The sequence below is a fragment of the Acipenser ruthenus genome, chromosome 1 (assembly GCF_902713425.1).
Source record: "Acipenser ruthenus chromosome 1, fAciRut3.2 maternal haplotype, whole genome shotgun sequence".
NCBI lineage: Eukaryota > Metazoa > Chordata > Actinopteri > Acipenseriformes > Acipenseridae > Acipenser > Acipenser ruthenus.
In genome coordinates, this window is record NC_081189.1 from 44,749,286 (window position 1) to 44,767,514 (window position 18,229).

At 39.0% G+C, this 18,229-nt stretch overlaps 1 protein-coding gene across 1 annotated transcript in view; it reads left to right on the forward strand.

Annotated features, from left to right (window-relative positions):
* The first annotated feature begins 13,319 nt into the window (after positions 1–13,319).
* Positions 13,320–18,229, forward strand: part of LOC117421379 (aldehyde dehydrogenase 1A1-like) — a 54,563-nt gene continuing 49,653 nt past the window's right edge. The window contains exon 1 of the mRNA XM_059025621.1: positions 13,320–13,470. Within this exon, the coding sequence (XP_058881604.1) occupies positions 13,413–13,470 (58 nt within the window). The 5' untranslated portion in view covers positions 13,320–13,412. The remainder of the gene's footprint in view (positions 13,471–18,229) is intronic.

Consider the following 18,229-nt stretch of genomic DNA (forward strand, 5'->3'; position numbering starts at 1 on the left):
TATGAGGGGCGGCACCTTGGTGAGGGGCGGAAGTATGAGTATGTAAATTCCAGCCACTGGAGTCAAGTGAGTTATAAGGACACTTGTCAGTTGGGGATTAGTGTTCCACTGACTACAGGGGTGGGGCGTTGCATACAAAAGGGAACGTACTACTGTGTTCGGGGTTGGTCCTTGAAAGGATAGGCGGGGTTACTGGGCCTGAGGGAGGCATTAAGCATAGGCTTGGATTGTTTATACTTGTTGGCACGGTGTTGGAATATGCACTAACGTTTTTTGTTCTGTTTTTATCCCTTTTATGTTTGGGGATATTGCGAAGAGGACAGAGGAGATTACAAACCCTTCTTTTTGTTATTATCTATTCCAGCACCCCCTCCCTCACGCCATTCTTTTTTTCATTTTTCTTATTTTATCGTGTAACTAATAATATTAATAAAAGAAAATATTTGGTTACGCGTAAATTACTGTCTGGACATTCCATTATTACTCACACGCCTCACATGTGGTGTCATTGTGGGAGATGGATCCAGCTACAGTCTTGGCAATGTTTAGGGAGCAGGAGGAGAAGCGAGAGGAGAGATAAATACGGCGCCACAAACAGCTCGCCCAGTTCTTTGGACAGCTGGTGGAGAAGATTTCGACACTTCCATCAACATCGGAGACAGCGGTTGCCCAGATGTTTGCAGCCCAACCTAAGCTGCAGAAGATGACTCCGGAAGATGATCCTGAGGCTTTCTTAGTCACCTTTGAGAGAGTGGCGGAAGCAGCCAGGTGGCCTAAGGAACACTGGGCCATGAAATTAGCACCTTGTCTGATAGGGGAGTGTGACAGAAATACAATGAGTTCTGGTGATAAATCTTCCTCCCGACCTGTGAGGGCGCTAAAGAACGGGAGGAGAAGTATCTGGAAGGGCTGGCCTGACAGTTCGTTTCCGGGACCGGGAAGTGGGTCAGCCTGGAAGGAAGCGAGACTCTGTTGTAAGACCGTATTGATTTGACAGGTAAACAAGGGGCAGCTGCAAGTAAAAAGGCAGCTGCAACCGTTTACCTAGATATCATGCGGGATTACATATAGGGGCCAGGGTAACGCTGTTCTTTTCCTTCGTTTGGGTTAAACGTGAGAGAGAGAAGGACTGAGAGAGGAGCTCTCAATAACGAAAATAAAAGAGACGTGATACGTGTTTTTGGTGTTGTGTTTGTCTGTGTGGTAATTGTTTGTGTTTTACTTCACCAGACAGTTAGAGCACATCTCCGGAGCTGTCGCCGAGGGTCAGCACAATCCGGAGCACCACTGCACTAAACGTCACGGAAATACTTGTGTTTGCACTAAGCACCAGCACGACTGCACTCACCCAGGACTGGTGACCGTGTGTTCTTTTTGTTCGGGACTGTGCCCTGTTTTTTTATCCCCGTGCTTTACACATTGGTGTGTATAGCCGGGGGTTTATTAGTTAACGGTCACCAGACCTGGATTATAAATAAAACACCATTTTTCCACTGTATACCGTTGTCTGCCTGTTCACTCCTGCATCGCATCACCGCTACACCTGTTCCCCTTCACTAGCCACTTTGCCACAGGGAGGCACAGGCTGCTTACAGAGCGTTGATAGCCACAGAGGCAACAAACTATGATAAAGTGAAGGAAGCCATTCTCTCACGCCTCGGGATCACGGAGGAAACATACCGGCTCCACTTCCGGTAATACCAGCTGTCCAAGGGGATGCTGCCCCAGGTTGCGGGACAGTATCTTATGGATCAGTGCACCCGGTGGCTGCAGCCGGAAGAACACACACCCCAAGAACTGGTGCAGAAGATTGTAACAGAGCAGTTCGCATCTATACTACCACCAGGAAATCGAGAGTGGATTAAAAGGAATCAACCTACCACTCTCGAGGATGCCATCATCCTGGCGGAGGCATATGAAGACGCGAACGAAGGTGTCGTCTCAGACCCCACTCCTGCCCCACAACTAACTAGGACCAACCAGTCAATGAAGCCCAGAGGGGGTAACCAGACCTTCCGACCATGGAGGTCGAGGTTAGCCCCATCTCGCGTGAGAGAAAAATCCCCGCAGGACAAACAGACTCCGTTGGTGCCTCCTACCCCAGTGTATTATTGGTGCAATGAGCCCGGACATATTGCCAGGAGTTGTCCGATGATGGAGGTGGACCTGGCGAAAAGATCCTGGTCAGCAGTAACAGGTAAGAACACTGGGGAATGTCGGGAGGGCCCTTATCAATTAAGAGTACAGGTCGGAGATAAGAGTACTTACGCATTTGCAGACTCTGGGTGTGCACAAACATTGATTCAACAAGCTCTCTTGGATGGGGTAGCCTGGGATACACAGGGTGAAGTGGCTATCTCCTGTATCCATGGGGAAACTCGGGTTTATCCCACCACTAAAGTTAGACTCACTGTAGGTGATTATTCAGCTTACGTTAAAGTGGCTGTAGCGCAATGTTTACCATACCCTGTTCTCCTGGGAAGAGCTGTTTTTTTATTGTATTTTAGGTCGGGAAATGGTCTTAGTTTCTACCAAGGGACAATCTAAGCGACGGGAGAAAACAATTGGCGAAATTTTCCCGTTGCAATCCGACCTGTTTAACCCTAAAATCCGCCCAAGAAAAACAAAAAGAGAGCACCGGGTGGAAAAATATGAGGGAACTCTGAGACGACAAGGGGAGGAGTCTGACTCAAAGGTAAACCAATCTCTGAAACGGCAGGGTAAGGGAGTAGGTGTTCAGTGTGACCGGGGCTGCAAGGTTACTGATGTGGAAGGTCACATAATAAAAGACACTCCTCTCTGTGTACCTAACCATTGGGACCGAGATATTGACCTGGGATATGAACAACAAAATGATCCCACGTTACAATATGCTTGGAAACAGGTTAGATATTTTGAGGGGAAGGATATGCAGGAAGGACAACCAGTGGTATTTCCGCATTTTTCTGTATCTGGGCACTTATTATATAGAATAACCCGGGCTCCCGGGACGGGACAGCTCGTAAAACAGTTATTGGTTCCTGGGCCTTTTCAGTCGGAGGTCGTGAGATTAGCGCATGACATTCCATTTTCAGGTCATTTAGGAACTGAAAAGACCCAGGAACGAATTCTGGCCCGGTTTTTTTGGCCAGGGGTTTATGGTCTTGTGCGGAAGTGTGTATCTGAGTGTCCAGAATGTCAATTAGCTGCCCCTAAGTTAGTTCGCCCCGCACCTCTGGTCCCACTGCCAATTATTGGAGTACCATTTGAGAGGATTGGTGTAGATTTAGTAGGCCCTCTGGAGGGAGCAGAGTCAGGATATCGATATATTTTGGTAGTAGTGGACTACGCAACACGATATCCAGAAGCTGTTCCCTTACGCTCTATGAATGCAGAAGTAGTAGCAAATAAATTGGTAAAAATATTCTCGAGGGTGGGAATCCTGAAAGAAATTCTCACTGATCAGGGCACTAATTTAATGTCTGGCTGTATTCAGCAACTATACAAATTATTGAAAATTCATTCAATTCGAACCTCAGTTTTTCATCCTCAAACGGATGGGCTTGTTGAACGATTTAATCAGACTTTGAAAAGTATGTTGCGCCGCTTTGTAGATCAAGAAAAACGCAATTGGGCCAAACTGCTTCCCTACTTGCTCTTTGCAGTTTGTGAGGTACCACAATCTTCAACGGGATTTTCCCCATTTGAGCTCTTGTACGGTCGGCAGCCGCGGGGTATCTTGGATCTCATAAGAGAAGGTTGGGAAGAACAGTCAAAAGATATAGTAAAATATGTGTTACAGTTACACGATCGCTTAGAATTAGTCGGTCGATTGGCACATGACAATCTCAAAGCGGCATAGCAGAAGCAGCAGCAAAGCTACAATAAAAATGCAAGAATTAGGAACTTTCGACCTGGAGACAAAGTGTTGTTGTTGCTTCCCTCATCAGAATCTAAGTTTGCTAAATGGCAGGGTCCCTTTGAGGTTATTCGAGTGGTTGGAAAAGTTAATTATGAGATCCGACAGCCTGGGCGTCGGAAAGAAAATCAAATTTATCACGTTAATCTCCTCAAACCGTGGAAAGAGCGGGAGGTCCATTTTATATCTCCCGCACAGGAGAGAGAGGACTTTGGACCCTCAGTTGAGCCAGTGTCAGCAATTGAGGTCCCAATGGGGGAACAATTAACTCCTGATCAGCGCAAAGAAGTAAGCAATTTAATCAATATGTTCAGTGATGTGTTTTCTAACGTGCCTGGAAGAATGCATTTGATTGTACATGCTATTATCACTCTGCCAGGTCTGAAAGTTAGACAGAGACCGTATCGCATTCCAGAGAGTCGGAGAGATTCTGTTTGGAGGGAAGTGGAGTGTGTTGAAACTTGGGGTAATTGAACCTTCCCGAAGCGAGTGGTGTAGACCAATTGTACCAATAGACAAGCCAGATGGGTCACTACGGTTATGTATCGACTTTAGGAGGGTGAATGCTATCTCCAAGTTTGATGCATATCCCATGCCCCGGGTAGATGAACTCTTAGACAAGCTGGGGTGAGCTTGGTTTATTTCATCTTTGGATCTGACGAAAGGATATTGGCAGATTCCATTAACGAAAGCCTCTCGTGAGAAAACGGCATTTTCAACCCCAGATGGTCTTTTTCAATTTTGTACTATGCCGTTCGGACTTCATGGAGCTCCTGCTACTTTCCAGAGACTGATGGACAGGGGATTACAACCTCATCGAGAGTATGCAGCTGCATATATCGATGATGTAGTCATTTACAGTTCTTCATGGAGAGAGCATTTGAATAGATTATAAGACGTCTTACAGTCTCTGAGGAAGGCGGGGCTCACAGCGAACATGGTAAAGTGCGCTATTGGAAAAGAAGAAACTAAATATTTAGGTTTCATAATGGGTAAAGGTAGAGTGAAACCGTTGGTTTCAAAAGTCTAGGCTTTGTTGGATTCACCGGTACCTACCACGAAAAGCCAGGTGAGATCATTGTTGGGGATGGCTGGTTATTACCGCCGCTTTATTCCACACTTTTCCACTATAGCCGCCCCTCTCACTGATCTCACTAAAAAGAACGCTCCAAATAAAATTAAGTGGAGTGCAGAGTGTCAGACGGCTTTCGAATCTATTAAAACTAACTTGAGTCAGGCCACAGCATTAGTAAGCCCAGATTTCAGCCGAGAGTTCATCCTTCAGACCGATGCATCGCAGACTGGTCTGGGGGCGGTTCTGTCCCAGGAGAAAGACAGTATAGAACACCCGATATTATATATCAGTCGGAAGTTACTGCCCAGAGAACAAAGGTATTCAGTAGTGGAGAAAGAATGTCTGGCAGTAAAGTGGGCTGTAGAGTCCTTAAAATACTATCTTCTGGGACGACCCTTTGTACTCATCACAGATCACGCCTCTTTAAAGTGTTTAGACACGATGAAGGATTCAAACACTAGGATTATGCGGTGGTACCTGGCGCTCCAACCTCGCCTTTCAAATAAGGCATCGTGCGGGTAAGTTACACCAAAATGCTGATTTTTTTTCCCGGGAGGGAGGGAAAAAGGAGGGGTTAGAGGTTTCCGAGTGTTCCTTCGGCTCCACTCTGAGGGGTGGGATATGTGATGAGTCAAAGGGGTTTCGGTCTGTAATTCAGCCTCCCGACAGTAGAAGGCATCAAACCAACTCTGGACTTTCCTTACCAAGGTCTCGTGACCATGACGAAAGTCATCTTTATGAGGGGCGGCACCTTGGTGAGGGGTGGAAGTACGAGTATGTAAATTCCAGCCACTGGAGTCAAGTGAGTTATAAGGACACTTGTCAGTTGGGGATTGGTGTTCCACTGACTACAGGGGTGGGGCGTTGCATACAAAAGGGAACTTACTACTGTGTTCGGGGTTGGTCCTAGAAAGAATAGGCGGGGTTACTGGGCCTGAGGGAGGCACTAAGCATTGGCTTGGTTTGTTTATACTTGTTGGCACGGTGTTGGAATATGCACTAACGTTTTCTGTTCTGTTTTTATCCCTTTTATGTTTGGGGATATTGCGAAGAGGACAGAGGAGATTACAAACCCTTCTTTTTGTTATTATCTATTCCAGCACCCCCTCCCTCACGCCATTCTTTTTTTTCATTTTTTATTTTATCGTGTAATTAATAATATTAATAAAACAAAATATTTGGTTACACGTAAAATTCCATTATTACTCACACGCCTCACGGGAATTATAAAATGCACAAACTAAGTTGTATTTTAACACCAGCTTCTACTGCAGGGATAGCTATAAAAAAAATATTGAATTAATAATCTGGCAAACCCAGTGGCACAGGGGCTTATAAAGAGGAGAAAGCCTTTGATGAGACCTCTCCCAGAGTACTGCTGTCATATTTCTTTGTGTGTTGAAGCTATAGTAAGACTTTAAAAAGAAATTAAATCTGTCACATCAATTTGAATACAAAAAGACATCAGGAAAAAAACAAATAAATACATTTTGTTTTATCTTGCAGTATAATAGAAATGTTGCCTTTGTGCTTCATAGCGCAGGCTGATTATACTTTTAGCATCACACATCGCTTTAGTTTCAGTGAAATGTATCCATTGTTTGTGTTTAAATGAATATCAGAAGGTATTCAGGTAAGTATACTCTGCAAATCCTCCAAATCCTCTAACATACACACGCAAGTTAGTATATTCAACAAATCTTTACCCCTTTTTTGCTGGGAGGTGTCTGTGTGAGTCTTGTTATGCTGAAGTCTTTAGCACCCTCTGGCATTTTTTTTACAAATTGTAAAAAATGAAACATAGCATAACATTTATTTTTTATAAAATGTGATACTGTATATAGCAAAATGTTTCCAGATATTCATATTACAAACTTGATTACTTGCTGTGGAGTTCCTGTTTGCACTACACTTTCAGTCTAAGGCTGACATTGTCTGTTCCAATGCAAACTGTAAGTAAGTTGTGTCTTTAGAAAAAGCAGTTCCTATAATATTTTCCTAAAGTTTGGTAAGAATTAGATTGAAAACAAAACTCAAACTTAACCATTTCCCCAGTGTAGCTAACAACTCCTTAGGAGTATGGTCAGTCAGGCATCTACAGTCCCTTTCACATTAGCATGCTCTACCTGGGTCAGAACCTACCCGGGTCAGGACCCAGTGTCATGCAGGTTGGGTACGTGATTTCACACTGCTTTTGATAAAGCACGGTTGACATGGGTGACAGACGCAAGTACACAATAAGCATATCAATGCCCCGGAAGCAGCTTGTTACTGACGCTTCCATCCAAGCTTCTCTGGATTGACCTGTCGGCCCAAATGATGATTATGGCAAATGTTTCTACACCCCTGCTACAATCTGGCTCATGGTGTGTCTCAATCAACAAAAATCTGTCCAAACAGAATAAACAGAAATGTTCCTTGTGGAAGTGAAACTTTCATGCAGGCGTGGCTGTTTGTTATTGCGTCAGCACACAAACGGCCACCATGCATGTTGTTTTTTTTCGCAGTATACTTCTTTGCTCTGTTGTTTAATGCATAATGCCAATCATTTTACCCTCTAAGGGAAAATTATGAATGGCCCCTTCCTGTAATAAGCAAAACGATTTGTAAAACGAATCATATCTTGTAATACTACTGAAACAGTCTACAGTCTAGACAAATTATGACACAAAACAATGCCCCTTTGGTATAACAGTAATAGAACAATATCTTGTGTGCATGTGTAATCCTGTGTAGGAGTGTTCAGTGTTCAGTGTTCCTTGGTTCATTGGTCTTAGTATTAGTAACTTTGTAACTAGTGAGTTTGTATTTAAATACAATTATGAAATGAATTGTTTCTGTTACATACATTATGTGATGGACAAACATGTTCTTTTCTTTTCAAATATCCAAGGAGTGACCTGTATATTTATATATTTATATATTTTGATCTGCTTTAGTTGTGACTCTTGACCTTATTTATTGTTGCTTTTCAATTCAACATTAAATTACTACTTTTATAGAATACATTTCAATGAAATATATTTAGTAGGTCATTGTTTGACATTGTATTACTGCTATTGTGGATATTAGTACAACTGTTCCTTTTTTTCCAAAAAAAAAAAAAAAAATCAAATAGAAAAAAAAAATCTTATGACCAGATCATCTTTTATCATGATTTTTTCTGTTTTGCTAGTATCATGATGTGAAAAATACTGCATCACTGCAACCTTAGGCCACAGAGAAACCTGGCAGCAAAATGGAGTCTATAGGATGCTTGATGATTACCCACAGTGTGGAGTGGTGGTTAAGGCTCTGGACTCTTGACCGGAGAGTCGTGGGTTCAATCCCAGGTGAGAACACTGCTGCTGTACCCTTGAGCAAGGTACTTTACCTAGATTGCTCCAGTAAAAACCCAATTGTAAAACTGGGTAATTGTATGTAAAAATAATGTGATATCTTGTAACAATTGTAAGTCACCCTGGATAAGGGCATCTGCTAAGAAATAAATAAATAAATAATAATAATAATAATAATAATAATAATAATAATAATAATAATAATAATAATAATAATAATAATAATAAATGGTGTGTGGAATGTGTTGTAAAGATGTTAAACTGATTTCAGAAGAATGCAATGTGAACAGCAAAAAACTAAATAAAGTTATCTGATACAGAGATAAAAGTAATTATGTCTTAATTTCGTGCACACAAAAGTCTAGAAACCAGAATTATCCCGGGTTTAAAAGGCATGTCGTATGCAGACAGGCTAAAAGAATTGAATCTATTGAACAAAGAAGACTACGCGGTGATCTGATTCAAGCATTCAAAATCCTAAAAGGTATAGACAATGTCGACCCAGGGGACTTTTTTGACCTGAAAAAAGAAACAAGGACCAGGGGTCACAAATGGAGATTAGATAAAAGGGCATTCAGAACAGAAAATAGGAGGCATTTTTTTACACAGAGAATTGTGAGGGTCTGGAACCAACTCCCCAGTAATGTTGTTGAAGCTGACACCCTGGGATCCTTCAAGAAGCTGCTTGATGAGATTCTGGGATCAATAAGCTACTAACAACCAAATGAGCAAGATGGGCTGAATGGCCTCCTCTCGTTTGTAAACTTTCTTATTACAGAAGTGCATCCTTTCAAAGGAACAATGGCATGACACATTTCAGCAACAATGTTATTTATGCAAAAAAATAAAAACAAAATACAGAGTGCACATCATCTTGTTACATATTGGAGAAAAGTAAAGAATGTGAGCATCTCTTGCAGTACCCGTTGCTTGACACTAGGAATCTAAGAACCTTCTCGCTCACCTTTCACTGTTAGCACATCATTTTGGTTCAAATGTGCACACACATTCTTCTTAATGGATTTTTTGCATATGGTTAAATCTCATAAATACACTGGTTTATTGTTAATGTAACTTGAGTGGCATTTTTCTTACCACTCCCACCTCGGCATGGACATAAGATGTTGGTCTCTGGACCCTTGTCAGTCCTTTAATAGTTACATTGCTCAGACCAGAAAATCTCTACAGCATTCAGCTTGCTTAGATACCTCGTTGTCCTAACTCACGTGTCCTCCAATTTCTACAGGAGTTTAATATTTATTCAAAAATGTAAATTGTTGTACTTTCAGGTTATATGTTAACCTATTGCCTGAGACGGCTTAACACATTATTGATGTATCATTTTTTCAAATGTTATCAATGATTACAGCTCAGGAAATCAAATGTGTTTTAGTACTCATTTACAGCAGATTCAATACCAAGTGGCTAGGATTGTTGGCAAGGTTTGAGAGTTGCTTTGGGAAGAATACCACTCATGTGAAGGAATGAGATCTGTCAATGTAGTGTAAAACAACAGAGCACACAGATGCTTACGATATTTAAAATGGTGTCAGGCACATTATAACTTTCATCCATTTTCAGAAATTGAATTTGTAGCATAAAACCATTATGGTGACTTAAACTGAAGCTTTGAAAAACAAAGCACTTACCGTCCACAGATATTTTCTTCTTGTGCAAATAGCACACTAATTAGCCAAAAAAAGGTTTTGCAATGATTCAGTTTCCCTAACATCTATATTCCAACAAAATAGAAATCATTGGGTAGATATTGTTAGGACTCTCTTGATATCTAGTCCCACTGCAATACTGGACCCAAATTAAAAACTCCTCAGTGTTTTTTTCAATGTGAAAACCTTGTCCTTCACAAAACATTGTGTCTTTGATCATGCTGTGTGCCTTTATATGTGTTGCTGCAACATCAAAGTGATTTGGCCTTCATAGAATCATTCTGCCTAATTGTGTATCTCAGCATAACCAGACATATCTTCTGTGAAAGGAAATATGATAAAATATTGCTTTTTATCAATAGCGCTTTGTATACAGTTACCAGCTGAAAACTGAGTCTTAGCTCACAGGTTCACCACAATTTATTAAAAAAAAAGTAAAATGGCAGAACCACTCAAAGCAAATGACCTTAAGCATAACATAGACCCAGGTAATTAAGGAAAATCCCTTTAGTGGGAAGAAACCTCTGGGGAAAAAAGATTTTTTGGGGGCAAACTTAGACAAATACTGTATGAATGAATATTGCAGTTCTGTAAATGACTTATTGTAAAATCCATTAGTAAATACTTAAGACTAAAGTGGCTAGTTGTAGAAAAACATGTTCTGACCAGTAGTGCACATTATTATGCAACATTCGCTTTGGAGGAGTGGGCTGTGAAAGATCCGCCATGCGACCTGCTAGGAAAGAGTAGGGAGCCAGGCCTGTTCTCTGGTTGTTTTTTTCTACCTTGTGTCACTAAAAAACAGTCTGTTAAATTAATAAAAAGTTTGAGATTGCAGAGTGTGCAAATAGGCTTTACATTGTGGCTTTAAAGTTGTCATGGATCCTATCTGAAGCAGCTGCAAAAGCAAAGGTAAATTATTATTATTATTATTATTATTATTATTATTATTATTATTATTATTATTTTGTTGTTTTTTAACAGACGCCCTTAGCGACTTACAATTGTTACAAAATATCACAGTACAAAGTATCACATGACAAAATATCACATTATAAAATAGCACATTACAGATAAGAGAAATTATAAAGTCTGATTTGGAGAGGTCCAGTTTGAGATGATGCAAGTGCATCCAGGAGGAGATGGCCGAGAGGCAGGTAGAAATACAGGAGGAAACGTCAGGGTCAGAGGGGGGAAAGGAGAGGAAGATCTGGGCACCATCGGCATAGAAATGATATGAGAAGCCATGGGAGGAGATGAGGGGACCCAGGGAGTGGGTGTAGAGAGAAAACAGGAGGGGTCCCAGGACTGAGCCTTGGGGAACACCTATCGAAAGAGAACAAGAGACAGAGGGTGAGCCACACCAGGATGCCCGGTAAGTGCAACATTTCCAATGACAAAATACAGGCAAGACACTCACTGCTCTGAATGGCTTTCTTTCTGGTTTTATACCATCAAAAACCTTTCCTTTTGGAGAATATGCCTTTGCTATTGCACCTCAATATAGCTCCCATAATCTCTTTTAGAGCTAAACAGGACGGGAGTATCAAAATGCCCCTATCACCCTGTTTAACCCTAACAATGGATGCCCTAATTCCACATGTAAAAACACAGAAAACCACATTTATAAAAAAAGCATTTTTTGTTTGTTTGTTTTAGGTTTTGGTGATTAAGAACAAAACACATTGAGAAGGTTGTACTGTTGTAAGTCTGTACTGCTGCTTCTGTTGGGGGCTGTTTTGCTTTGAAATATAATTTCAGTTTTTAATGTTTGTGTAATTGGCCTTTACCCCTGTTGTTCATCACCTTAATACATGTTCTTTCTATGTGCTTAGTGTCTCTCATGAGAGTTATTTATACCTAGTAAATCTTGTGCTGTATTCGACCAAAAGCATTTTTTTTTAGGTTTTACAGTAAATTTAGAGCCAGCTGATCCATTTGTCTCTTTTTCCTTCCAGAGAAATGTCTGCTTGATTCAGATTCAATCAGCCAACACCTTCATCTGTCAGGACTCAGCGCCTCCTCTGACCTGCTTCAGCCCATCGCTTCATTTGATTTCCATAAGGACTGGAGACAGAGATTGCTTCCCAACGTCATTAGTGATGCCATAAGATTCAACACATTAGAGATAACATAAGAGATGCAGAGACATCAGGAAATATGTTCACTTGAGATTTTTGTGTTGCTTTTTATTACAGTAATGAAGGCATAATTGATGTCCGTGCCTGAATTCAGAGAACGTTACTGCCTGGGGGGAACCTTTTGTGTTTGACGCTTTCTAATTGCATCAAATGTATTAGCAGTGTAACCATTTACACTGCAGACTGCACACTTGCATATCAAATCTTTTTTTTTTTTTTTTTTTGCATTTTAACAATATACATGTGCGATACATATTAGTAATAATGTCATTTTAACAAACAAATATGTAACATGAAATATACTGAATTCAAGTTGTATTCATTTTTCTACTCATTGTTAATTTAATGTGGTAAAGTTAATAAAGACATAGAGTAAGACTTTTATTTAATGAGACAGAGAAAAGGGAAGCGCATGTGGTGAGATGTTCATTTTCAGAGTATTCCCTCAGTGTCCCATATTAAGCTTTAACAAAAAACATATTTGACTGCTACCTGAGTTAAAAAAAAGAAATAAAAGGCACCAAGTAATTGAAAACAAATAAGCTACCTCAAATAAATCGGTACTTCATACTCTAACAAAAGAAAATTCAAGGAAAACAATCCCAACAAATTGGCCTTTGTTTTGTTTAAAGATCATCAAATTCCAAAACATTATGACACAGTGGTGCATTTCATTATTTTAACTAGGGTTAATTAGGAAGGTTATGTTGCCCAAGCCTGTGAATCGTTTTGAAAAGAGCTCACAAAGTTTCACAAAGAAGAACCCAAAATAGGAAAGTGCCAGACACAACTATGTGATCTTATTGTTTTAGGGAGACAGCAAGCCAGTGGGGCTCCCTTATCAAAGTTAACATCTTCCCAATTATTCGTTTCACTGTCTTCAAACTGGCGTGCATATTCTGGTTTAGTGTAAAAACCTTCCCTTATAAATTTCCCTTTTGGCAAAAATAAGTGGATTGGATTGATGTAGAGGTGATGGAAGAAGAGAAGTGGCCCACACGTCAAAATGACAATACACATTACATGGTCAGAGGAATAAATGGTACGTGCAATAGCTGCGGGTATTTTCATTAGCTATGTACAATAAGCTTCTTTTTCAAGTGAATCATGTGAATTGGTTCCAATTCAATGCAGATTAAGTGTTTGCTTGAAGCATCTGCGCCTGTGAGTAACACCACTTGATAACGTTGGCTTGAAGTAAGAAGTGGACTCTACAAGTTGCCGCAGCAAGTGTATATATAGAGGTTTTACACAGGCATATGTTTTTAGTGTCGGCACACAGACATCAGAGAGATGTCAGCTATCGAAGTTGAAAAAAACAGAGTCGGGGAAACATCTTCTGCCTGTAAAGGTAAGAGACACATCTGTTCTTGTGTATTAGAAGGCCAGTTTCCTTCTGTTGTTCTTGTAAATGTTTATTTAATGCCAGAGTTATAAGTAACATTTTAAATTTTGTATTATTCTACAATTTGAATTTCACTTGAAGCCATTTCATATGCAGGTATGAACATATATTTTTGTACTTGCAAGTTTACCTTTTTTATTTAAACAGTTGTAGTTAAATCTACAATGAGCTTTCAGTGTATTAAAAATAAAATAAGTATGGTCAGACCTTCATAGTTCAGAACATGTCAGGATATGATCATACATGTTAAAGTATCAATGTTAAAAATAAAAATCTTCATAATAAAGGCTTTGTTAGGCTGTTAGGCTTTGTGAAGTTTTGAACAATGTGAAAAACTGAAACATCTGAGACTTTTTAACCTACAGCCAAATATGTACTGATTTTCTGGAGATAGCAAAATAGTCTGCACATGTTGCTACATGCAACTCTTACAGATTTGCTCAGTGTGACAAATGGTTAGAAATGTGGCAAGCTGACTTTGAATAGTGTTGCCTAAAGAGATAAACTATAATCATTAACCAGGAACACAATGTTTCTTTCTGTGAAGGGAAACAACTAGAATTATGCTTTTTGAACATGCATTTGAACTGCAGATCTGTGAGCAGCAAGTTGAGCTGTCACACTGTTTAATGGTCAAGGGTACGAAGTAGCACATTAACAACGAATAACAAGCACTCTGTAAGGGTTCTTTGTAAATCTCACTCAGTACAGTAATGTACTGCTCAAGCTTTTTATCTCTCAGGTCTTTATCGTTAATTATATTAACATTATCTTTCTCAGGTTTTGCTACAGTGTTACAAAGGCAAGCCTGACTGATACAACAAAAACATAATTGTTTTTGCTATGAGCATTTATCAGCTACAGGGCTTAATAATGTATTTATTTACACAATTAAAAAAAGATGCAATACAAAGCTATGCATAAACAAAATCATATTTTTACTTTCTGTCGGGGGAAACAACTGATGAGTCTTGAGCCATATATGACTTGTTAAACTCCAAATGATGGCTCTTTTTTATTTAGAAGTAAAGTATACCATCTACTGTAAGGCTATAAATACAGAACTCAAGGACATAAGGTTGTCTTTGGTAAAAGGTACAGTCAAAATGCAACAAAACGAACACGTTTAGCTCAAAAATACTAAAGCAGAGGCTTAGCTAAATCTGTTAAAACCTGATGTGGTAAACCAAATCTATTTACGTTTGCAGTGTGAAATTAGCTTCATTTTATTTTTGTTTGTGATTTTCTGTCTGGTTGGCATGGCTCTTTTAGCCAAGAAGGACGTCCAGCTCTGTTCTAAACAATGGGGAGTTATGCTTTTTGAACATGCATTTGAACTGATGATCTGTGAGCAACAAGTTGTTCTGTTACACTGGATAATGGTCAAGGGTATGAAGTAGCACATTAACAATGAATAACAAGCACTCTGTAAGGGTTCTTTGTAAATCTCACTCAATACAGTAATGTACTTCTCTAAAGCTGTTATCTGTCAATTCCTTATCGGTAATAATACTAATATTATCTTTCTCAGGTTTTGCTAGTGTTACAAAGGCATGGCAAGTTCTACTATTACATTAAAAGCTGGCTTTGATTCAATACAAATAGAAATGTTGATAGGAACAACAATCATCAACTACAGGGCTTAATGATTAAAAATCCAAGAACAGTGACAAGAACCCATCTATTTATAACCTAAATATTGGAAACCCTACAGTATAAAGTGTACGATTTAAAATTCAAAGAATTTTAGTTGCAATCCATGAGACCATGTGTAAAAATGTGTTTGTGTTTAAAATAATAAGGATATGTATTTCCAAAGCAATTACTACAGTTCTACAATTCTTAATAGTCTTTAACTAGAATTTTACTAGAACCAAATATCTAAGTAATATAATCCATTGTGTTTTACTTGTTTTTTTTTCTCAGTATGTACACATTAACATTGAAAAAAAAAAAAAAAAAAAAAAAAAAGAACACACCTTGTTAATTAAAGTCAATTAAAAACATGGAGTAGTCAGCTGTCCCTTTCAGCAGCCAGTTAATTATTCTATAGGGTAACACCTCCAATGTAAAATAATTTGGCATGTTGATAATCTATAACACTTTGTAGTGTACAAAACCAGTAGTAACGTGTGACATTCTCGGTAGTTCCCCAGTCCCCTCAAGATGATCATCATTTCTGTCAGCTGCTAGCAGAGCTGATATAGAAACCTACCTCAGATTTCAGTGCCTCTTATGAGATGATCCTATGACTTATCAGGACACTTTGAAGATCTCAGTTTGAAGTGTAGCCAGACTGGTATAGAGGGCACTTGTTGATTTTCTAAACAAAACTAAAGCTGTTGAAAGTAAATGTTTCAGAACATAATAATAACCATTTAGGTGTGTTAACATTCTTAGTTTTTATCTTCTAGTTCTGAAAGTTTATTATTTATTATAGTAGTAAAAAAAAAACACTATTCCAGACTGACAGACATGCATTGAGATAAATTAACTCAGTTGGGTTGGTTTACTTTTACTTTTAACATAAATAAATGAAATCATTCAATGAGTTTCATGTGTAAAATATTGTGGCTGAATTTGTAAGAGTTTTGAGAGATTTTAATAATCTCTGTTAAAACACAAGACAATCAGTGTCCCCTTGAGCAAAGTTTAAGCAACACAGGCAAAACATACTGAACAATTTGGGGACAATAGCTTTAAAATATTACCTACAAAGTTGCTTCAAACATTGTGAGACATGATTTAACTAAAATGTGCCCTGTAAATGTAATATCTGTTAAATCTAAACCTTTTTTTTATTGAACATTAAGAGATAATTAAGTCATCAAGAGAAACACTCTCAGACTGGTGGGTGACAGATAAACATCTTCTCCTGGCTGTCTTTCTACATTAAGGGATTAAAATGATGTGCTTATATCATCAACGAAAGCTGACATTATCTGTTACTAATATAGTGCAATGCACTAAGCATATCCCTTTGTTTCAAAGATTAGGGGATATTTATTTTTTTCCCAAATACTTAAATCAAATATTTAACTACAGTACTCTAGAAAATAAATTTGTGATGCATCAGAATAGGAGATAAATGCACCTTTAGGATACTTTGTTTTTTCTTTTTCAGATTTGTTATTTTTCACATATTAACAAACCATTCTCTGCACCACTGAAAAGTGATTTTGAATCCTACAAAGGTATTTCTACAGGAGTAAAAGCTTCCATAGTGGAATTAGGTTTAAATCATTTGGATTTACTGTATTTCAGAAGGCTCAAAATAAATCTGGGTTTATGTATGGTTTAGTTAGTGCAATTCCAGGTTTGTGATCACAAGTAGTCTTGATCTGATCTAATGTACAACATATTGCTCACTGCCTGCATTCAGTGTTTTGGCTATTGCCGTTGCTATTGATGTATTCTATTCCTATCCTTTAGTTTTGTAATACAGATACCCAGACAAGTCATTAACCAAATATCATACCTCTTTTAAACACCAATATATATTTTGCCTATAGACATTTTATGGTAAACTAACTGATATAGAACTGTTCCAGGCCTTATATAGACAGCACATGACATCTCTGTTTCATGGTGTACCTACTTAATTCCACAATAACAACCTTACTGTACTGAAATACCTTACATACTAATTGAATTGTGTTTATTTATTTTTTGTAAAAGTTTTTTTTTTAAGTAATGTACACTTTGGGGTAAAAAGCTTTCACAGCTTTTAGAAACTGGTTTCCCTTGAGCCTTGGCACAATTTGCTTACACAGTATCAAACAGCTGAGGAGGGAGGCTTGAAATAAACAGTTACAGGTGTTTTATCAGTAGAAATGGAAAGTTATATATATATATATATATATATATATATATATATATATATATATATATATATACAGTGCCTATAGAAAGTCTACACCCCCTTGAACTTTTTTCACATTTTGTTGTGTCAGTGCCTCAGAGTTTCATGCATTTAAATGAGGATTTTTTTTCTACTTATCTACACACCATACTCCACACTGTTAAGGGGAAAAAAGGTTTTATTGAGAAAAAAATTGTATATTAAAAATACAAAACTGAAAGATCATAATTGGATAAGTCTCCACCCCCCGAGTTAGTACTTGGTGGAAGCACCTTTGGCAGCAATTACAGTCTGTTGGGATAGGTCTCTACCAACTTTGCACACCTAGATTTGGCAGTATTTGACCATTCTTCTTTACGAAACTGTTCAAGCCCTGTCAAGTTCCTTGGGGAGCGTTGATGGACAGCAATCTTCAAGTCATGAAACAAATTTTCGATTGGATTTAGGTCAGGGCTCTGACTGGGCCACTCATTTTTGTTCCTTAGCCACTCCAGTGTAGCTTTGGCTGTGTGCTTTGGGTCGTTGTCATGCTGAAAGGTGAACTTCTGTCCCAGTTTCAGCTTTCTTGCAGAGGGCAGCAGGTTTTCCTGAAGGACTTCTCTGTACTTTGCTCCATTCATTTTCCCTTCTACCCTGACAAGTGCCCCAGTCCCTGCCAATTAGAAACATCCCCATAACATGATGCTGCCACCACCATGCTTCACAGTGGGGATGGTGTTCTTTGGGTGATGTGCTGTGTTGGGTTTGCGCCAAACATAACGCTTTGCATTTCGTCAGACCACAAAACTTTTTGCCACATAGCTACAGAATCTCCTGTGTGTTTTTTTGCATACTTCAAACGGG